Consider the following 22762-nt stretch of genomic DNA (forward strand, 5'->3'; position numbering starts at 1 on the left):
TGGACTGGGATGAACTGGGAGGGACTGGGATGAACTGGGATGAACTGGGAGGGACTGGGATGGGCTGGGAGGGACTGGGGTTAACTGGGATGAACTGGGAGGAACTGGGAGGGACTGGGATGGACTGGGATGAACTGGGAGGGACTGGGAGGGACTGGGATGAACTGGGAGGGACTGGGATGGGCTGGGAGGGACTGGGAGGGACTGGGAAGAACTGGGATGGGTTGGGATGGGCTGGGAGGAACTGGGATGGACTGGGATGGACTGGGCTGAACTGGGCGTGTCCCCCAGGTGTGTTCATCTGCCGGGGCCGGGAGGACGCGCTGGTGACCCGGAACCTCGTCCCGGGGGAGTCGGTGTACGGGGAGAAACGGATCAGTGTGGAGGTACTGGGAGCACTGGGAGGGACTGGGAGGGACTGGGAGGGACTGGGAGGGGACTGGGAGGGACTGGGAGGGGATTGGGAGGGACTGGGAGGGACTGGGAGGGGATTGGGAGGGACTGGGAGGGGATTGGGAGGGACTGGGAGGGACTGGGATGATACTGGGAGGGACTGGGAGGGGACTGGGAGGGACTGGGAGGGACTGGGAGGGACTGGGAGGGGATTGGGAGGGGATTGGGAGGGACTGGGAGGGGACTGGGAGGGACTGGGAGGGACTGGGAGGGGATTGGGAGGGACTGGTTTCTATTGGTGTATTATGGTCCGTACTGGTCCGTACTGGTCCTTACTGGTCCTTACTGGTCTGTACTGGTCCGTACTGGTTTGTACTGGTCCATACTGGTCCGTACTGGTCCATACTGGTCCGTACTGGTCCGTACTGGTCCGTACTGGTTTGTACTGGTCCATACTGGTCCGTACTGGTCCTTACCAGTCCATACTGGTCCGTACTGGCCCTTACTGGTCCTTACTCGTCCATACTGGTCCATGCTGGTCTGTACTGGTCCATACTGGTCCGTACTGGTCCGTACTGGTCCTTACTGGTCCGTACTGGTTTGTACTGGTCCGTACTGGCCCTTACTGGTCCGTACTGGTCCGTACTGGTCCGTACTGGTCCGTACTGGTCCATACTGGTCCGTACTGGTCCTTACCAGTCCATACTGGTCCGTACTGGTCCATGCTGGTCCGTACTGGTCCTTACTGGTCCGTACTGGTTTGTACTGGTCCGTACTGGTCCATACTGGTCCTTACTGGTCCGTACTGCTCCGTACTGGTCCGTACTGGTCTATACTGGTCCGTACTGGCCGTTACTGGTCCTTACTGGTCTGTACTGGTCCATACTGGTCCGTACTGGTCCTAACCAGTCCATACTGGTCTGTACTGGTCCATACTGGTCCGTACTGGTCTGTACTGGTTTGTACTGGTCCATACTGGTCCGTACTGGTCCTTACCAGTCCATACTGGTCCATATTGCTCCATACTGGTCCGTACTGGTCCTTACCAGTCCATTCCGGTCCGTACTGGCCCTTACTGGTCCATACTGGCCCTTACTGGTCCATACTGGTCCGTGTTGGTCTGTACTGGTCCGTACTGGTTTGTACTGGTCCATACTGGTCCGTACTGGTCTGTACTGGTCCTTACTGGTCCATACTGGTTCCAGGAGGGCGACACCTCCATCGAGTACCGGGCGTGGAACCCCTTCCGGTCCAAGCTGGCGGCCGCCATCTTGGGGGGCATCGACCGCATCCACATCCGGCCCGGGGCCAAGGTGCTCTACCTGGGCGCCGCCTCGGGCACCACCGTCAGCCACGTCTCCGACATCGTGGGCCAGGTGAGCACACCTGGGGATACACCTGGGCACACCTGGGCACACCTGGGGGCAGCTGGGGGCAGCTGGGACACACCTGGGCACACCTGGGCACACCTGGGCGCCGCCTCGGGCACCACCGTCAGCCACGTCTCCGACATCGTGGGGCAGGTGAGGGCACCTGGGCACACCTGGGGCACACCTGGGGACACCTGGGAGCACCTAGGGACACCTGGGCATACCTGGGACACCTGGGGACAGTTGGGACACCTGGGCACACCTGGCGACACCTGGGGGCATCTGGGCACACCTGGGTACAGTTGAGATACACCTGGGCACACCTGGGACACACCTGGGCACACCTGGGGGCAGCTGGGGACACCTGGGGGCAGCTGGGGGCACACCTGGGCACACCTGGGGACACCTGGGCACACCTGGGACACACCTGGGGGCAGCTGGGCACACCTGGGGACACCTGGGCACACCTGGGGACACCTGGGGGCAGTTGGGACACACCTGGGCACACCTGGGCACACCTGGGCGCCGCCTCGGGCACCACCGTCAGTCACATCTCCGACATCGTGGGGCAGGTGAGCACACCTGGGGGCAGCTGGGGGCACCTGGGGGCAACTGGGGGCCGCTGGGACACACCTGGGGACACCTGGGGGCAGCTGGGCACACCTGGGACACACCTGGGCACACCTGGGCACACCTGGGCACACCTGGGGGCAGTTGGGACACACCTGGGGACAGCTGGGGCACCTGGGCACACCTGGGGACACCTGGGGACACCTGGGACACACCTGGGCACACCTGGGGGCAGCTGGGGGCAGCTGGGGACACCTGGGACACACCTGGGGCACACCTGGGCGCCGCCTCGGGCACCACCGTCAGCCACGTCTCCGACATCGTGGGGCAGGTGAGGGGCACCTGGGGGCACACCTGGGGGCAGCTGGGGGCACCTGGGACACACCTGGGGCACCTGGGGACACCTGGGACACACCTGGGCACACCTGGGGGCAGCTGGGGGTATTTGGGGACACCTGGGGATAGCTGGGACACACCTGGGCACACCTGGGACACACCTGGGACAGGTTGGACACACCTGGGCTCACCTGGGAAGGGGGTTACCTGTCCCAGGTGAGTCACTTGTGTGGGCGTGTCTGACCTGAGTGGGCGTGTCCCCCTTTAGGAGGGCGTGGTCTATGTGGGTGGGCGTGTCTGACAAGAGTAGGCGTGTCTGACAAGAGTGGGTGTGCCTGATCTGAGTGGGTGTGTCCTTTAGGAGGGCGTGGCCTGTGGTGGGCGTGTCTGACAAGAGTGGGTGTGTCTGACCTGAGTGGGTGTGTTCCCTTCTAGGAGGGCGTGGTCTGTGGGTGGGCGTGTCTGACCCAGGTGGGTGTGTCTCACCTAAGTGGGCATGTCTGACCCGGGTGGGCGTGTCCCTTTAGGAGGGCGTGGTCTGTGGGTGGGCGTGTCTGACAAGAGTGGGCGTGTCTGACCTGAGTGGGCGTGTCCCCCTTTAGGAGGGCGTGGTCTATGTGGGTGGGCGTGTCTGACAAGAGTGGGCGTGTCTGACCCGGGTGGGTGTGTCTGACCCAAGTGGGCGTGTCCTGAGTGGGCGTGTCCCCCCCAGGAGGGCGTGGTCTGTGGGTGGGCGTGCCTGGCCCAGGTGGGCGTGTCCTGAGTGGGCGTGTCCCCCCGCAGGAGGGCGTGGTCAGTGGGTGGGCGTGCCTGACCTGGGTGGGCGTGTCTGACCCAAGGGGGTGGTCAGACCCAAGTGGGCGTGTCCTGAGTGGACGTGTCCCCCCCAGGAGGGCGTGGTCTACGCGGTGGAGTTCTCGCACCGCTCGGGGCGGGACCTGCTCAACGTGGCCAAGAAAAGGACCAACGTGGTTCCCGTCATCGAGGACGCCCGGCACCCCCACAAGTACAGGATGCTCATTGGTCAGTCCCACGGACCCAAAATCGCCCGAAATTACCCCAAAAATCACCCCAGAATCGCCCAAAAATCACCCAAAAATCACCTGAAAAAATGACCCCAAAATGACCCAAAAATGACCAAAAATGAACCCCCAGAGCCCCAGCACCCCCACAAGTACAGGATGCTCATTGGTCAGTCCAACGGACCCAAAATCGCCTGAAATTACCCCAAAAATCACCCCCAAATACCCCAAAAATCACCCAAAAATCACCTGAAAAAATAACAGAGAAATGACCCCAAAATGACCCAAAAATGCCCCAAAATAACCCCCCGGAGCCCCGGCACCCCCACAAGTACAGGATGCTCATTGGTCAGTCCCGCGGACCCAAAATCGCCCGAAATCACCCCAAAAATCACCCCCAAATCGCCCAAAAGTCACCCGAAAATCACCTGAAAAAATAACAAAGAAATGACCCAAAAACGCCCCAAAATAACCCTCCAGAACCCCCACACCCCCACAAGTACAGGATGCTCATTGGTCAGTCCCACGGACCCAAAATCGCCCGAAATCACCCCAAAAATCACCCCCAAATACCCCAAAAATCACCCGGAAAAATAACCCCAAAATGACCCCAAAATGACCCCAAAATGACCCAAAAATGCCCCAAAATAACCCCCCAGAGCCCCGGCACCCCCAGAAGTACAGGATGCTCATTGATCAGTCCCACGGACCCAAAATCGCCCGAAATTACCCCAAAAATCACCCCAAAATCCCCCTAAAAATCACCCGAAAATCACCTTAAAAAATAACACAGAAATGACCCCAAAATTACTTGAAATGACCCCAAAATAACCCCCTAGAGCCCCCGGCACCCCCACAGGGACAGGATGCTCATTGGTCAGTCCAACGGACCCAAAATCGCCCGAAATTACCTCAAAAATCACCCCCCAAATACCCCAAAAATCACCCGAAAAAATGACCCCAAAATAACCTGAAATGACCCCAAAATGACCCAAAAACGCCCCAAAATAAAATACCCCAAACTGACCCAAAATACCCCAAACTGACCCAAAATACCCCAAAATGACCCAAAATACCCCAAAATACCCCAAAACACCCCAAACCTCTCAAAATACCCCAAAACACCTCAAAACACCCAAGCCCCCAAAATAAACCCCAAATACCCCAAATACCCCAAAATACCCCAAAATAACCCCAAATAAACCCCCAAATACCCAAAATGACCCAAACCCTGCAAAACACCCCAAAATGACCCAAAACACCCCAAAATCCCCAAAATTACCAAAATCCCCCAAATACCCCAAAATGACCCAAAACACCCCAAAATTACCCAAATCCCCCAAAATACCCCAAAATGACCCAAAATTACCCAAAACACCCCAAAATGACCCAAAATACCCCAAAATGACCCCCAAATCCCCAAATGACCCCAAATCCCCCAAAATTACCCAAATCCCCCAAAATACTCCAAAATGACCCAAAACACCCCAAAATGACCCAAAACGACCCAAAATGACCCAAAACACCCCAAAATGACCCCAAGAACCCCAAAATTACCCAAATCCCCAAAATACCCCAAAATGACCCAAAACGACCCAAAATGACCCAAAACACCCAAAAATTACCCAATCCCCCAAAATTACCCAAATACCCCAAAATGACCCAAAATGACCCCAAACACCCTAAAATGACCCAAAACACCCCAAAATGACCCAAAACGACCCAAATGACCCCAAAAACCCCAAAATTTCCCAAATCCCCCAAAATACCCCAAAATAATCCCCAAATACCCCAAAATTTCCCAAATCCCCCAAAATACTCCAAAATGACCCAAAACACCCCAAAATGACCCAAAATGACCCCAAATACCCCAAAATTTCCCAAATCCCCCAAAACACCCCAAAATGACCCAAATCCCCCAAAACACCCCAAATCCCCCAAAATACCCCAAAATGACCCAAAACACCCCAAAATACCCCAAAACGACCCAAAACACCCCAAAATGACCCCAAATACCCCAAAATTACCCAAAACACCCCAAAATGACCCAAAACGACCCAAAATGACCCCAAAAACCCCAAAATTACCAAAATCCCCAAAATGACCCCAAAACACCCCAAAACGACCCAAAACACCCCAAAATGACCCCAAATCCCCCAAAATTACCCAAATCCCCAAAATACCCCAAAATGACCCAAACACCCCAAAATGACCCCAAAAACCCCAAAATTACCCAAATCCCCCAAAATTACCCAAATCCCCCAAAACACCCCAAAATGACCCAAAATGACCCAAAACACCCCAAAATGACCCAAAACACCCCGAAATGACCCCAAAACACCCCAAAATGACCCAAATCTTCCAAAATGACCCAAAATGACCCAAAACGACCCAAATTGACCCAAAACACCCCAAAACGACGCCAAAAACCCCAAAATTACCCAAATCCCCCAAAATACCCCAAAAAGACCCAAAACACCCCAAAATGACCCAAAACACCCCAAAATAACCCCAAATGACCCAAAACACCCCAAATCCCCCAAAATACCCCAAAACACCCCAAAATGACCCAAAACGACCCAAAATGACCCCAAACACCCCAAAATGACCCAAAACCCCCCGAACGCCCCAAACCCCCCGAAATGTCCCAAAACCCCCCGAACTGACCCCCAAAATTCCCCCCAGGGATGGTGGACGTGATCTTCGCCGACGTGGCCCAGCCCGACCAGACCCGGATCGTGGCCCTGAACGCCCATCACTTCCTGCGCTGCGGGGGGCACTTCATCATCTCCATCAAGGTCAGGAACGCAGTATGAACCAGTATAGACCAGTACAGACCAGTTTGGACCAGTATGGACCAGTATAGACCAGTTTGGGGCAGTATAGGTCACTGGAATGGGGAATGGGGCAGAGGGACCAGTAAGGACCAGTTCAGGGGGTTGGGGGCACTTCATCATCTCCATCAAGGTCAGAAACCAGTACAAACCAGTATAGACCAGTATGGACCAGTACAGACCAGTATAGACCAGTATACGTCACTGGAATGGGGAATGGGGCAGTGGGACCAGTAACGGGGCTCTGAGCCCCAGTAAGGACCAGTTAAGGGGGTTGGGGGCACTTCAGCATCTCCATCAAGGTCAGACCAGTATAGACCAGTATAAACCAGTATAAACCAGTATAGACCAGTTTGGGGCAGTATGGACCAGTATGGGTCAGTATAGACCAGTATGGGTTAGTGGAATGGGGAATGGGGCTCTGAGCACCAGTAAGGACCAGTTCAGGGGGTTGGGGGCACTTCAGCATCTCCATCAAGGTCAGAAACCAGTATAAACCAGTATAGACCAGTATAGACCAGTATGGACCAGTATAGACCAGTATAGACCAATATGGACTGGTATGGACCAGTCCGGGTCACTGGAATGGGGAATGGGGCTCTGAGAACCAGTAAGGACCAGTTCAGGGGGTTGGGGGCACTTCAGCATCTCCATCAAGGTCAGACCAGTACAGACCAGTATAGACCAGTATAGACCAGTATGGATCAGTATGGGTCAGTATAGACAGGTATGGACCAGTAAAATGGGGAATGGGGTGGTGGGACCAGTAAGGACCAGTTCAGGGGGTTGGGGGCACTTCATCATCTCCATCAAGGTCAGGAACCAGTACAAACCAGTATAGACCAGTATAAACCAGTACAGACCAGTATAGACCAGTATGGGTCAGTATAGACCAGTCCGGGTGACTGGAATGGGGAATGGGGCTCTGAGCCCCAGTAAGGACCAGTTCAGGGGGTTGGGGGCACTTCATCATCTCCATCAAGGTCAGAAACCAGTACAAACCAGTATAGACCAGTATAGACCAGTATAGACCAGTATAGACCAGTATAGGTCATTGGAATGGGGAATGGGGCAGTGGGACCAGTAACGGGGCTCTGAGCCCCAGTAAGGACCAGTTCAGGGGGTTGGGGGCACTTCATCATCTCCATCAAGGTCAGAAACCAGTACAAACCAGTATAGACCAGTATAGACCAGTATAGACCAGTATAGACCAATACGGACTGGTATGGACCAGTCCGGGTCACTGGAATGGGGAATGGGGCTCTGAGCACCAGTAAGGACCAGTTAAGGGGGTTGGGGGCACTTCATCATCTCCATCAAGGTCAGAAACCAGTATAAACCAGTATAGACCAGTATAGACGAGTATGGACCAGTATAGACCAGTATAGACAGGTATGGACCACTAAAATGGGGAATGGGGCGGTGGGACCAGTAAGGACCAGTTAAGGGGGTTGGGGGCACTTCATCATCTCCATCAAGGTCAGACCAGTACAGACCAGTACAGACCAGTATAGACCAGTATAGACCAGTATGGACCAGTATAGACCAGTATAAACCAGTATAGACCAGTCCGGGTGCCTGGAATGGGGAATGGGGCGGTGGGACCAGTTGGGGGGCTCTGAGCACCAGTATAAACCAGTTAAAGGAGAACTCAACTGGGACTTACTGGTTTGGGGGTGGGCGTGGCTTATCCGGGTGGGCGTGGCCTGTTCCCGAGTGGGGCGTGGCCTCTTATTGGGGCGTGGCCTCCCTGGGGGCGTGGCCTCCCCTTACTGGTTTATACTGATTTATACTGGTTTGTATTGGTTTATACTGGTTCATACTGGTTCATACTGGTTTATACTGGTCTGTACTGGTTTACACTGGTTTACCTTTATTTATACTGGTTCATACTGGTTTCTACTGGTTTATACTGGTTTGTAGTGGTTTATAGTGGTTTATATTGATTTCTACTGGTTCCTACTGGTTCATACTGGTTCATACTGGTTTATACTGGTCTGTACTGGTTTAGGTGTTGGGAGGCCGCCCAGTGGCAGCAGCAGCACTGGGGGGTTACTGGGCCATACTGGGAGGTGATACTGGGTGTTACTGGTCCGTACTGGTTTATACTGGTTTATACCGGTTCATACTGGTTTATACTGGTTTATACTGGTTTAGGTGGCAGGAGGCCGCCCAGTGGCAGCAGCAGCACTGGGGGGTTACTGGGCCATACTGGAAGTTATACTGGATGTTACTGGTCCATACTGGTTTATACCGGTCTATACTGGTTCATACTGGTTTATACTGGTCTGTACTGGTTTATACTGGTTTATATTGATTCATACTGATTTATACTGGTTTGTACTGGTCTGTACTGGTTTATACTGGTTTATCTTATTTATACTGATTTCTACTGGTTTATACTGGTTTGTACTGGTTTATACTGGTTCCTACTGGTTCCTACTGGTTTATACTGGTTTGATTTGTACTGGTTTATACTAGATCATACTGGTTTATACTGGTTTGGTTTATACTGGTTTATATTGGTTTATAGTGCTTTATATTGATTTATACTGACTTATACTGGTTTATACTGGTTCATACTGTTCATAGTGGTTTATACTGGTTATACTGGTTTGGTTTATACTGACTTATACTGGTTTATATCGCTTTCTACTGGTTTGTACTGGTTTATACTGGTTTATAGTGCTTTATACTGCTTTATATTGATTCATACTGGTCTATACTGGTCCATACTGGTTCCTACTGGTTTATACTGGTTTATACCTGGTCCCGCAGGCGAACTGCATCGACTCGACGGCGCCGGCCGAGGCTGTGTTCGCGGGGGAGGTGAGGAAGATGACGGGGGAGAGGATGAAGCCCCAGGAGCAGCTGACGCTGGAGCCGTACGAGAGGGACCACGCCGTGGTGGTGGGGGTGTACAGGTCAGACTGGTTTATACTGGTTATACTGGGAGGGACTGGGAGGGGATTGGGAGGGACTCGGAGGGACTGGGAGGGATTGGGAGGGGACTGGGAGGGGATTGGGAGGGACTGGAGGGATTGGGAGGGACTGGGCGGGACTGGGAGGGGACTGGGAGGGGATTGGGAGGGACTGGGAGGGGATTGGGAGGGACTGGGGGGGGACTGGGAGGGGAGTGGGAGGGACTGGGAGGGACTGGGAGGGACTGGAGGGGACTGGGAGGGACTGGGAGGGACTGGGAGGGGATTGGGAGGGACTGGGATGAAGTGACAGGACACTGGGAGGGGACTGGGAAGCGATACTGGGAGCACTGGTGGTGAACTGGGATGGGACTGGGAGCACTGGGAGGGACTGGGAGGGACTGGGAGGGGGATTGGGAGGGAACTGGGAGGGGATTGGGAGGGGACTGGGAGGGAACTGGGAGGGGATTGGGAGGGGACTGGGAGGGACTGGGAGGGACTGGGAGGGGACTGGGAGGGACTGGGAGGGGATTGGGGGGGACTGGGGGGGACTGGGAGGGGACTGGGAGGGACTGGGAGGAACTGGGGGGGACTGGGAGGGGACTGGGAGGGGACTGGGAGGGACTGGGGGGGGACTGGGAGGGACTGGGAGGGGACTGGAGGGGATTGGGAGGGAGGGACTGGAGGACTGGGGGATTGGGAGGCACTGGTAAGTGACACTGGGAGCACTGGTGGGTGAACTGGGATGGGACTGGGAGCACTGGGAGGGACTGGGAGGGACTGGGAGGGGATTGGGAGGGAACTGGGAGGGGATTGGGAGGGGACTGGGAGGGAACTGGGAGGGGATTGGGAGGGGACTGGAGGGACTGGGAGGGACTGGGAGGGGACTGGGAGGGACTGGGAGGGATTGGGGGGACTGGGGGGGACTGGTGAGGGGACTGGGAGGGACTGGAGGGACTGGGGGGGACTGGGAGGGGACTGGGAGGGGACTGGGAGGGACTGGGGGGGACTGGGAGGGACTGGGAGGGGACTGGAGGGGATTGGGAGGGACTGGGAGGGACTGGGAGGGATTGGGAGGCACTGGTAAGTGATACTGGGAGCACTGGTGGTGAACTGGGATGGACTGGGAGCACTGGGAGGGACTGGGAGGGGATTGGGGGGGACTGGAGGGACTGGGAATCATACTGGGAGGGATTGGTGGTAACTGGTCCGTACTGGTCTGTACTGGTCTGTACTGGTCTGTAACTGGTCCGTACTGGTCTGTACTGGTCTGTACTGGTCCATACTCGTCTGTACTGGTCCGTACTGGTCCATACTGGTCTGTACTGGTCCATACTGGTCTGTACTGGTCTGTAACTGGTCCGTACTGGTTTTGTCCCCAGGCCCCCCCCCCAAGGAGAAATGACGTCACCACCCCCCCGCCCAGGGGGCGTGCCTGACCCTCAGGAGGGGGCGGAGCCCCGAACAAGCCCCGCCCCCCCCCGGGGGTTGAAATTTGGGTCGAATTCGGGGGGTTTTGGGGGTTGGGGGGAGGGGCAAAAATGGGGGTTTTTTTGGTTAATTAAAGACTGAAATTAGTGAACGGAGGCGTTAATTGGAGGGGGAGGGGTTTATTTGGAGTGGGAGGAGCTTATTTGGAGGTGGGAGGGGCTTATTTGGGAGTGGGAGGAGCTTATTTGAAGGTGGGAGGGGTTTATTGGGGTGGGAGGGGCTTATTTAGGGAGTGGGAGGGGGTTTATTTGGGGTGGGAGGAGCTTATTTAAGGGTGGAGGAGCTTATTTGAAGGTAAGAGGGGTTTATTTGGGGGTGGAGGAGCTTATTTGAAGGTGGGTGGGGTTTATTTGGGAGTGGGAGGGGCTTATTTAGGGGTAGGAGGGGGTTTATTTGGGAGTGGGAGGAGCTTATTTGAAGGTGGGAGGGCTTATTTGGAAGTGGGAGGGGCTTATTTAGGGTAGGAGGGGTTTATTTGGAGTGGGAGGAGCTTATTTGAAGGTGGGAGGGGTTTATTTGGGGTGGGAGGAGCTTATTTAAGGGTGGGAGGGGCTTATTTAGGGAGTGGGCGGAGTTTATTTTGGGTGGGATGGGTTTGTGGGGGTGGGAGGGGCTTGTTTGGGGTGGGAGGGGCTTATTTAGGGTGGGAGGGGCTTATTGGGGGTGGGAGGGGGCTTATTTGAGTGGGAGGGGTTTGTGGTGGTGGGAGGAGCTTATTGAGAGTGGGAGGGGGTTGTTGGGGGTGGGCGGGGCCTGTTTTTGGCCCCTCCCCCCCCTCAGACGAGCTCCCCCTGGGGGGTCACGAGGGGCTCCGGGGGCACCTGAGGGGGGGGGGAGGGGGCGGGGGGGGGGGAGGGGCCGAGTGGGGGAGGGGCCGGGGGGGAGGGGCCACACACACTCGCGCCCCTCCCCCCACATTTGGCCCCCCTCCCCCCTCCTTGTTGCCCTTCCCCCACCTTCAAGGAAACCACTCCCACCCCTCCCCCGTGGCCCCCTCCCCCCTCTTCCTGCCCCTCCCCCTTCCTGCCCCTCCCCCACCCCCAGAAAGACCCTCCCCGGCCCCTCCCCCACCCTCTGCTCCTGAGGCCCCTCCCCCCCAAAGCAGAGCCCCTCCCCCCATCTGAGACCACGCCCAGCCCCTCCCCCACCCCAGGGGCCCCTCCCCCTCCGAGGCTCCACCCCACTGCCCCGCCCCCCACCCCGAGAATCAAGCCTGGCCCCTCCCCCCCACCCTCGGGACCACTCCCGGCCCCTCCCCCACCCTCTCGCCCCTCCCCCAACCTCAGAGACCTCCCTCAGAGCCCCTCTCCCACCTTAAAGCCCCTCCCCCACCCCCAGGACTGCTCCCAGCCCCTCCCCCACCCCCCGAACCACCTCCTGTCCCCTCCCCCACCTCTAGGGCCCCTCCCCCTTTAAGGCTCCACCCCCTGCCCCTCCCCCCACCTCTTGCCCCGCCCCCAATCTCAGAGACCTCCCACAACAACCCCTCCCCCACCCCTCAGGACCACTCCAGCCCCTCCCCCACCCCCAGAACAACCCCCCAGGCCCCTCCCCCACCCCCCAGCCCCCTCCCCTGAAACTCAGGCCCCTCCCCCACCCCTCAGGCCCCTCCCCAGCCCTCAGGCCCCTCCCCTGCCCCCAGGCCCCTCCCCCACCCCTCACCTCCTCGTAGCCCCCCCAAGGCTCCACCTCCTCGTAGGGGTGTGGCCAATCCTCACCTGACGGGGGGAGGGGCCGCAGGTGAGGGGGTGGGGGGAGGGGCCACACCCCCACGCCCCCTCCCCCCCCCACACCCCCCCTGAAAATCCAAACTCACCCTTGGGGGGGTCCCAGGGGGCGGAGTCGTGGGTGGGGGAGGGGCTCTGAGACCCCTGGGGGGTCACCTGGGGGTGGGGGAGGGGCGTCTGTGAGACCCCGCCCCCTCCACCCCTCGTTTCCCCTCCCACACCCATTGGAGACCCCTCCCCCTTTTCCTGCCCCTCCCCCCTCACCTTCGTGGCCCCTCCCCCACCCTTGGGGTCTCCTCCTGCCCCTCCCCCACCCTCAAATCCCCATCCTGCCCCTCCCCCACCCTCAGAGCCCCCACCCCCAAAAAACCCTCCCAGGCCCCTCCCCCACCCTTGGGGTCCCCTCCTGCCCCTCCCCCACCCTCTAGGCCCCTCCCCCACCCTTCAGATTCTGCCCCTCCCCCACCCTCAGAGCCCCTCCCCCACCCTTCAGATTCTGCCCCTCCCCCACCCCTTAGTGCCCCTTCCCCCACCCTCGAATCCCTTCCTGCCCCTCCCCCACCCCCCAAGGACCGTCCTGCCCTCCCCTCCTCAGGTCCCACTGTCAGCCCCTCCCCCACCTTCAGAGCCCCTCCCCACCCTCAGGACCCCTCCCCCACTCTCCAACCCCCCTCCTGCCCCTCCCCCCTCCTCAGGCCCCGCCCCTTTCCCCTCCCCCCACCCTTCGGATTACATTCCTGCCCCTCCCCCACCCTCAGAGACCCTCCCCCACCCTCAGGGCCCCTCCCCCACCCTCCAACCCCCCTCCTGCCCCTCCCCCTTCCTCAGGTCCCGCCCCTTTCCCCTCCCCCACCCTCAGGGCCCTCCCCCACCCTCTATCCCCCCTCCTACCCCTCCCCCTCCTCAAGTCCCGCCCCCTTTCCCCTCTCCCCCTCCCCTCCCCCTCACCTGGGGGGGTGTCGGGCGTGGCCGCCAGGGGGCGCCGCCGCCGCCGCCCCCACCGGAAGTAGCAGAGCGCCCCCCCGAGGGCGGCCAGCAAAGCCCCGCCCAGCGCGCTCAGCGCCCCCTCCAGGACGGGAGGACCCTTCGCTTCCGCCGAGGCCTCCGGGCCGCCAGGGGGCGCCACGGGGGAGGCGCCGCGTCCCGGGGACGCTCCTCGGGCGCCTCTGTGGGCGGGGAGGGGGAGGAAACGTCACTTCCGGTTCACTTCCGGGGGGTTTCCGGGCGACTTCCGGCCCAAAATCGGGGCCTGAACCCCCAAAATCCTGGAATTTAACCCCAAAATTGGGCCCCGAACGCTAAAAATCTTGGAATTAAGTCCTAAAATCCTGGAATTGAGCCCCAAAATTGGCTCTGAATCCCCAAAATTCTGGAATTGAGCCCCAAAATCGGGCCCTCAACACCCAAAATTTCGATTCTGAACCCCCAAAAATCCGGAATTGAGCCCAAAAATCTTGGAATTGAGCCTCAAAATCCTGGATTTGAGCCCCAAATTCGGGCGCTGAACCCCCAAAATTGGGCCTGAAGACCCAAAATCCAGGAATTGAGCCCCAAAATCCGGGAATTGAGCCCCAAAATCGGGCCTTGAACCCCAAAATCCTGGAATTGAGCCCCAAAATCTTGGAATTGAGACACAAAATCCGGGAATCGAGCCCCAAAATCTTGGAATTGAGACCCAAAATCCTGGAATTGAGCCCCAAAATTTGGACCCTGAACCCCAAAATCCTGGAATTGAGCCCCAAAATCGGGCCACGGACCCAAAAATCGTGGAATTGAGCCCCAAAATCGGGCCCTGAACCCCCAAAATTTGGACCTTGAACCCCAAAATCCTGGAATTGAGCCCCAAAATCGGACCCTAAGCCCCCAAAATTCGGACCCTGAACCCCCAAAATCTTGGAATTTAACCCCAAAATCCTGGAATTGAGCCCCAAAATCCGGGAATTGAGGCCCAAAATCTTGGAATTGAGACCCAAAATCCGGGAATCGAGCCCCAAAATCCGGGAATTAAGACCCAAAATCCGGGAATGGAGCCCCAAAATCCGGGAATTGAGCCCCAGAATCTTGGAATTGAGGCCCAAAATCCGGGAATTGAGGCCCAAAATCTTGAAATTGAGACCCAAAATCTTGGAATTGAGACCCAAAATCCTGGAATTGAGCCCCAAAATTTGGACCCTGAACCCCCAAAATTCCGGAATTTAACCCCAAAATTGGCTCTGAATCCCCAAAATCCTGGAATTGAGCCCCAAAATCGGGCCCTGAACCCCCAAAATTTGACTCTGAACCTGAAAATTTTAGACTCTGAACCCAAAAATCCCAGAATTGAGACCCAAAATTGGGCCCTGGACCCCCAAAATTCAGCCCTGAACCCCCAAAATCCTGGAATTTAACACCAAAACTCTGGAATTGAGCCCCAAAATCCTGGAATTGAGCCCCAAAATGAGGCCGTGAACCCCCAAAATTGGGGCCTGGAGACCCAAAATCCCGGAATTGAGCCCCAAAATCCGGGAATTGAGACTCAAAATCCGGGAATTGAGCCCCAAAATCCTGGAATTGAGCCCCAAAATCGGCCTCTGAACCCCAAAATCGGGCCCTAAACCCCAAGAATCGGATCCTGAACCTCCAAAATCCTGGATTTGAGCCCCAAAATCTGGAAATTGAGCCCCAAAATTAGGACTCCGAACCCCGAAATCCTGGAAATGAGCCCCAAAATCTTGGAATTGAGCCCCAAAATCGGGCCCTGAACCCCCAAAATCTTGGAACTGAACCCCAAAGTCTTGGAATTTAACCCCAGAATCTTGGAATTGAGCCCCAAAATTGGCTCTGAATCCCCAAAATCTTGGAATTGAGCCCCAAAATCGGGCCCTGAACCCCAAAACTGTGGAATTGAACCCCAAAATCCTGAAATTAAGCCCCAAAATCGGACACTGAGCCGCCAAAATTCGGGCCCTGAACCCCAAAATCCTGGAATTGGGCCCCAAATTCCTGGAATTGAGCCCCAAAATCGGGCCCTGGACCCCCAAAATCCTGGAATTTAACCCCAAAATCTTGGAATTTAACCCCAAAATCTTAGAATTAAGCCCAAAATCGGGTCCTGAACCCCCAAAATTCAGACCCTGAACCCCAAAATCCTGGATTTGAGCCCCAAAATCTTGGAATTTAACCCCAAAATGGGGCCCTGAACCCCCAAAATCCTGGAATTTAACCCCAAAATTTGGATTCTGAACCCCAAAATCTTGGAATGGAGCCCCAAAATCGGGCCCTGAACCCCCCAAATTTCCTTCTCATTCCGGCCCCTCCCCCTTTGGCCCCGCCCCCTTTCCCAATACCAGAAGTGGCCGCCGTGATCCTCACGGGGGCGCTGTCGCCGCGGGCGTTGCGGGCGTGGAGGATGACGTCATAGGGCGTGGCCGGGAGCAGCCCCCCCAGGGTGAGGGCGTGGCCGGAAGTGACCAGGGAGGCGGTGGGGGGAGGGGCACCCGGACCTTCCGCCCTGGGGGGGGGGGGGGAGGGGGAGGAGTCAGGAAAGGAGGAAGGGGGAGGGGCGAAAAAGGGGGGGAGGGGCAAGAAAAAAGGACCCGGAAGTGGAAGAAGGAAAGAGGGGGAGGGGCCATAAAAAAGGGGAGGGGCCTCAAAAGGGGGGGAGAGGCACCAAAAAGGGGGAGGGGCCACAAAAACAGGGCGGGGGCACAAAAAGGGGAGGGGCCAAACTGTGGAGGGAGGGGCTACAAATGCGGGGGAGGAGAAACGGGGGAACCCGGAAGTGATGGGAAAACGCCCCCCCCAAAAGCGCCGGAAGTGCTGCCTTCCCGACCGGAAGTAATGTTAGTTTGACCGGAAGTGGTGCAATTTGCACCGGAAGAGATTGTATTTTCACCGGAAGTCATGCAGACTGAACCGGAAGTTGTGATATTTACACCGGAAGTGGTGATACATGCACCGGAAGTGACTCGTTTTGAACAGGAAGTGACCCAAAACACACACACACATGCCCCAGGGGACCGGAAGTGGGTGATGGGGATGGCAAGGGCGCCCCCTACCGCAGCAGGAAGTGCTGCTCCAACCCCCCGTCGAAGCCGGGGCTCCACGAGAGGCTCAGGGAGGTCGGGGAGACCCCCGAGAGCCGCAGCGAGCGCGGGGGGTCCGGACGGTCTGGGGGGGACAAAGAGTCGGCCCAGTGCTCCCAGTATGGTCCCAGTAACTCCCAGTATGGTCCCAGAGCCTCCCAGTAACACCCAGGCCGTTTCCAGTCCCTCCCAGTAGCCCCCAGTGCCCTCCCAGTGCTCCCAGTGTCATCCCAGTGCCTCCCAATCCCCTCCCAGTCCCTCCCAATCCCCTCCCCATCCCCTCCCAGTCCCTCCCATCCCCTCCCAGTCCCTCCCAGTCCCTCCCAATCCCCTCCCAGTCCCTCCCAATCCCCTCCCAGTCCCTCCCAGTGTCCTCCCAATCCCCTCCCAGTCCGTCCCAATCCCCTCCCAGTCCCTCCCAATCCCCTCCCCATCCCCTCCCAGTCCCTCCCAGTCCCTCCCAATCCCCTCCCAGTCCCCTCCCAGTGTCCTCCCAATCCCCTCCCAGTCCCTCCCAGTCCCTCCCAATCCCCTCCCAGTCCCTCCCAGTCCCCTCCCAGTCCCTCCCAATCCCCTCAGAGTCCCTCCCAGTCCCTCCCAGTCTCTCCCAGTACCTCCCAGTCTGACCCGGTGCTCCCTCTGGACCCTCCCCCTCTCGCTCCGGGCGACGCAGACGAAGCTCCCGATGGTCCCGTCGCCCTCCCAGTGCTCCCAGTGCTCCCAGTCCGGGCCCGGGGGGACGTTGTGGTACCGGTAGCGGGGCCGGGGGGTGGCCCCGGACTGGTGGAACTGGTGGAACTGGTGGAACTGGTGGCGGAGGCGGCTCCGGGCGCCGGTGACGTTGGGGAGGGTGAGGATGGAACTGGTCCAGGGGCCCTCCCGCCACTGGTGGGACTGGAACTCCAAACTGGGAGGGGGGTTGGGGGGGAGGGGGGGTCAGTCCCTCCCAGTCCCCTCCCAGTCCCTCCCAGTTCCTCCCATTTCATCTCAATCCCCTCCCAGTCCCTTCCAGTCCCTCCCAATCCCTCCAGTCCCTCCCAGTCCCCCCCAGTCCCTCCCAGTCCCTCCCAGTCCCCACCCAGTCCCTCCCAGTCCCCTCCCAGTCCCTCCCAGTCCCTCCCAATCCCCTCCCAGTCCCTCCCAGTCCCTCCCAATCCCCTCCCAGTCCCTTCCCAGTCCCTCCCAGTCCCTCCCAATCCCCCAACAATCCCCTCCCAGTCCCGTCCCAGTCCCTCCCAGTCCCCCCCAATCTCCTCCCAGTCCCTCCCAGTCCCTCCCAGTTCCTCCCAATCCCCTCCCAGTCCCTCCAGTCCCTCCCAATCCCCTCCCAGTCCCTCCCAATCCCCTCCCAGTCCCTCCCAATCTCCTCAATCCCCCGCCCATCCCTCCCAGTCCCTCCCAGTCCCTCCAGTCCCAATCCCCTCCCAGTCCCTCCCAGTCCCTCCCAGTTCCTCCCAGTTCCTCCCAGTCCTCCAGTCCTCCAGTCCTCCCAATCCCCTCCCAGTCCCTCCCAATCCCCTCCCAATCCCCTCCCAGTACCCTCCCAGTCCCTCCCAGTCCCTCCCAGTTCCTCCCAGTTCCTCCCAGCCCCTCCCAGTCCCTCCCAATCCCCTCCCAGTCCCTCCCAGTCCGTCCCAGTCCCTCCATCCCTCCCAATCCCCTCCCAGTCCCCTCCCAGTCCCTCCCAATCTCCTCCCAAGTCCCCTCCCAGTCCCTCCCAGTCCCTCCCAATCCCCTCCCAGTCCCTCCCAGTCCCTCCCAGTCCCTCCCAGTTCCTCCCAGTCCCCTCCCAGTCCCTCCCAGTCCCTCCCAATCCCCTCCCAGTCCCCTCCCAATCCCCTCTCAATCCCCTCCCAGTCCCCTCCCAGTCCCTCCCAGTCCCTCCCAGTCCCTCCCAATCCCCTCCCAGTCCCTCCCAGTCCCTCCCAGTCCCCTCCAGTGCCTCACCCCGTCTCTCCCAGTTGCTCCCAGTTCAGCTCCACCCCCGGCACCCCCCTGGCCCGGCACCGAAGCGTCGCCGCCGTGGCCCCGTCGGGGATCAGGACAGTGACAGGCCCCGCCCCTTTCTGTGCTGGCCCCGCCCCCTTTCTGTGCTGGCCCCGCCCCTGTGGGTGAGGGCCACGCCCCTCCCTCAGGCTCCGCCTCCTCCTCCAACTCGGGGCCGTCTGTGCCAAAGGGGAGGGGCTTAAAAAGGCGGGGCCTGCCTGTGGCCACGCCCACCATTGGCTCCTCCCCAGAATTAGCCCTTCCCCCAAATTGGCTCCTCCCTCTTTCCCCCACTCCGGTTGACCCCTCCCCCTTTCCCCTTTACCCCCAAATTGGCCCCTCCCCCAATTAGCCCCTCCCCCAATTGTCTCGAAATTGGCCCCTCCCCCAAATCGTCTCCTCCCCAAATTAGCCCCTCCCCTTCCCCCGTAGCCCCTCCCCCATATTGCCCCTCCCCCAAATAAACCCCTCCCCCAAATTAACCCCTCCCCAAATTAGCCCCTCCCCTTCCCCAAATTAGCCCCTCCCCCTTTCCAAATTAGCCCCTCCCACAAATTAACCCCTTCCCTTTAAGCCTCTCCCCCTCCCCCCATATTGCCCCTCCCCCTCCCCAATTTGGCTCCTCCCCTAAATTAACCCCTCCCCTTCCTCCTTAGCCCCTCCCCCATATTGCCCCTCCCCCAAATTAACCCCTCCCCAAATTAGCCCCTCCCCCAAATTAACCCCTCCCCTTCCCTTTTGGCCCCTCCCCCTCCCCCCATATTGCCCCTCCCCCTCCCCCCACCTTGGCTCCTCCCCCAATTTAACCCCTCCCCTTCCTCCTTAGCCCATCCCCCTCCTTCCACTTGGCTCCTCCCCCAAATTAGCCCCTCCCCTCCCCCCTCAGCCCCTCCCCCATATTCCCCCTCCCCCAAATTAGCCCCACCCCCAAATTAACCCGTCCCCTTCCCCCTTAACCCCTCCCCCTCCCCCATATCACCCCTCCCCCTTTCCAAATTAGCCCCTCCCACAAATTAACCCCTCCCCTTCCCTTTAAGCCTCTCCCCCTCCCCCCATATTGCCCCTCCCCCTCCCCCAACTTGGCTCCTCCCCCAATTTAACCCCTCCCCTTCCTCCTTAGCCCCTCCCCCTCCTCCAAATTAGCCCCACCCCTAAATTAGCCCCTCCCCTCCCCCCTCAGCCCCTCCCCCATAATCCCCCTCCCCCACATTAGCCCCACCCCCAAATTAATCCGTCCCCTTCCCCCTTAACCCCTCCCCCTCCCCCATATCGCCCCTCCCCCTTTCTAAATTAGCCCCTCCCACAAATTAACCCCTCCCCTTCTTCCTAAATTAGCCCCTCCCCTCCCCTTTAACCCCTCCCCTTCCCCCATATCGCCCCTCCCCCTCCCCATATCGCCCCTCCCCCTGACTCAGCCCCTCCCCCTCCCCCTTTAGCCCCTCCCCCCGCGCTCGCTGGCGCCCCCCGCTGGTCTCACAGGCGACGACGAGGCGGACGAGGGCGCGGGCGGGGGGCGGGACCCCCGAGTCCACCCGGCACTCGTAGGGACCCCCCAGGTCCCGGCGGGCCCCCGAGACCCGGAGCAGCCCCACGGGGACCCCCCCGTCGGGAACCAGCTCCGGGGGGAGACCCCCGGCAGAGGGACCCTCCCCCTGTGGGAGAAACAAGAAAATCAGCCCAAAATTTGACCCAAAATGTCCCAAAAATCACCCCAAAAATCCCTCAAAATCCCGCTTAAGGCTCTCAAAAATCACCCCAAAAATCAACACAAAAATACCCCAAAAATCACCCCCAAAAACACCCCAAAAATCACCCCAAAAACATCTCAAAATCACCCCAAAAATCACCCAAAATAACCCCAAAAATCACCCAAAACCCACCCAAAATAAATCCCAAAAATCAGCAAAAAAATCATCCAAAAATCACCCCCAAAAACACCCCAAAAATCACCCAAAAAGACCCAAAAAAATCCCAAAAACAAACAAAAAAATCATTCCAAAACCACCCCAAAAATCAATAAAAAACCACTTCAAACAATCAGCAAAACTCACCCCAAAACCACCACAAAAATCAACACAAAAAAACCCCAAAAATCACCCCAAAAACCCCCCCTGGGACCCCAAAATCCCTCCCTGGGACCCCCCAAATCCCGGCGGCCCCCGAGACCCTGAGGAGCCCCACGGGGACCCCCCCCGTCGGGAACCAGCTCCGGGGGGAGACCCCCGGCAGAGGGACCCTCCCCCTGCCAGGGAAAGACAAAAATTACCACAAAATTCGACCCAAAACATCCCAAAAATCAGCCCAAAATCCCACCCCAGGAGTCCCAAAAATCATCCCAAAAAAATCATCCAAAATCACACTTAAGACCCTCGAAAATCACCCCAAAAACATCCCAAAAGTCACCCCAGAAACAGCTCAAAAACACCAAAAATCACCCCAAAAACACCTCAAAAACCACCCCAGAAACATCCTAAAATCACCCCAAAAATCACCCCAAAAATCACCCCCAAACCCCCCCCAAACCACCCCAAAAATCAACACAAAACCACCCCAAAAATCACCCAAAATTACCCCCAAAACACACCAAAAGATCACCCAAAATCACCCCAAAAATATCCCAAAAATACCTCAAAAACCACCCCAAAAATTACCCCAAAACACCGAAAAAATCATCCCAAAACACACCCAAAAGGTATCCAAAACCACCCAAAAATCAACCCAGAAACATCCCAAAAACACACCAAAAAATCACCCAAAATGACTCCAGAAAAAACCCCAAAATCACCCCAAAAACATCCCAAAAATCACCCCAGAAACAGCCCAAAAACACACACAAAAAAATCACCCAAAATCACCCCAAAAACCACCCCCAAACCCCCCCAAAAATCAACACAAAACCACCCCAAAAATCACCCAAAATTGCCCCCAAAACACACCAAAAAATCACCCAAAATCACCCCAAAAATATCCCAAAAATACCTCAAAAACCACCCCAAAAATTACCCCAAAACACCGAAAAAATCATCCCAAAACACACCCAAAAGGCATCCAAAACCACCCAAAAATCAACCCAGAAATATCCCAAAAACACACCCAAAACTCAGCCCAAAAACACCCCAAAAATCAGCCCAAAAACACCCCAAAAATCACCCAAAGACACCCCCAAAAATATCCCAAAAACCCACAAAAAAATCACCAAAAATTACCCCAAAAACACCCCAAAAATCAATAAAAAACCACATCAAAAAATCACCAAAAATCACCCCAAAATCACCCCAAAACCACCCCTGGGACCCCAAAATCCCTGTGGGAGAAACAAGAAAATCAGCCCAAAATTTGACCCAAAATGTCCCAAAAATCACCCCAAAAATCCCTCAAAATCCCGCTTAAGGCTCTCAAAAATCACCCCAAAAATCAACACAAAAATACCCCAAAAATCACCCCCAAAAACACCGCAAAAATCACCCCAAAAATCACCCAAAATCACCCCCAAAAAATCCCCAAAATCACCCCAGAAACATCCCAAAAACACACCAAAAAATCATCCAAAATCACTCCAGAAAAACCCCAAAAATCACCCCAAAACCACCCCAAAAATCACCCCAAAAAATCTCAAAAATCACCCCAAAATTCATCCCAGAAATACCCCAAAAATCATCCCCAAACCACCCCAAAAATCAACACAAAATCACCCTAAAACCACCCCAAAAATCACCCTAAAAAAATCCCAAAAATCACCCCAAACCACATCAAAAATCACCCCAAAAATCACATCAAAACCGCACCCAAAAATCACCCCCAAAAAAACCAAAAATCACCTCAAAACCACACCAAAAAATCACCCCAAGAACATCCCAAAAATCACCCCAGAAACACACAAAAAAAATCACCCCAAAATCACCCCAAAATCACCCCCAAACCACCCCAAAAATCATTCCAGAAACATCCCAAAAATCACCCCAAAACCACCCCAAAAAACCCACCTAAAAATCACCCAAAATCACCCCAAAGATCACCCCAGAAACATCCCAAAAATCACCCGAAAACA

General features: G+C 57.1%; 1 protein-coding gene and 2 long non-coding RNA genes across 3 annotated transcripts; 2 read left to right on the forward strand and 1 right to left on the reverse strand.

The window, feature by feature from the left end:
• The first annotated feature begins 219 nt into the window (after window positions 1-219).
• Window positions 220-11018, forward strand: LOC135407967 (rRNA 2'-O-methyltransferase fibrillarin-like). Its single transcript, XM_064643370.1, has 7 exons — window positions 220-223; window positions 292-386; window positions 1599-1769; window positions 3560-3692; window positions 6377-6489; window positions 9304-9449; window positions 10829-11018. Exons 1-7 carry the CDS (start codon window positions 220-222, stop codon window positions 11016-11018), a joined length of 852 nt encoding a protein of 283 aa, XP_064499440.1.
• LOC135407968 (uncharacterized) lies at window positions 6508-8295 on the forward strand. The gene is made up of 4 exons (XR_010427116.1): window positions 6508-6725; window positions 7189-7238; window positions 7367-7406; window positions 8010-8295. It is a non-coding gene; the product is annotated as an uncharacterized LOC135407968 (long non-coding RNA).
• A 627-nt stretch (window positions 11019-11645) lies between the features above and the next one.
• Window positions 11646-12827, reverse strand: LOC135407969 (uncharacterized). Its single transcript, XR_010427117.1, has 3 exons — window positions 12754-12827; window positions 12600-12655; window positions 11646-11758 (listed from the first exon to the last, which is right to left on the reverse strand). It is a non-coding gene; the product is annotated as an uncharacterized LOC135407969 (long non-coding RNA).
• Window positions 12828-22762: the final 9935 nt, after the last annotated feature.

The sequence above is a fragment of the Pseudopipra pipra genome, unplaced genomic scaffold (genome assembly GCF_036250125.1).
Source record: "Pseudopipra pipra isolate bDixPip1 unplaced genomic scaffold, bDixPip1.hap1 HAP1_SCAFFOLD_113, whole genome shotgun sequence".
Taxonomy (NCBI): domain Eukaryota; kingdom Metazoa; phylum Chordata; class Aves; order Passeriformes; family Pipridae; genus Pseudopipra; species Pseudopipra pipra.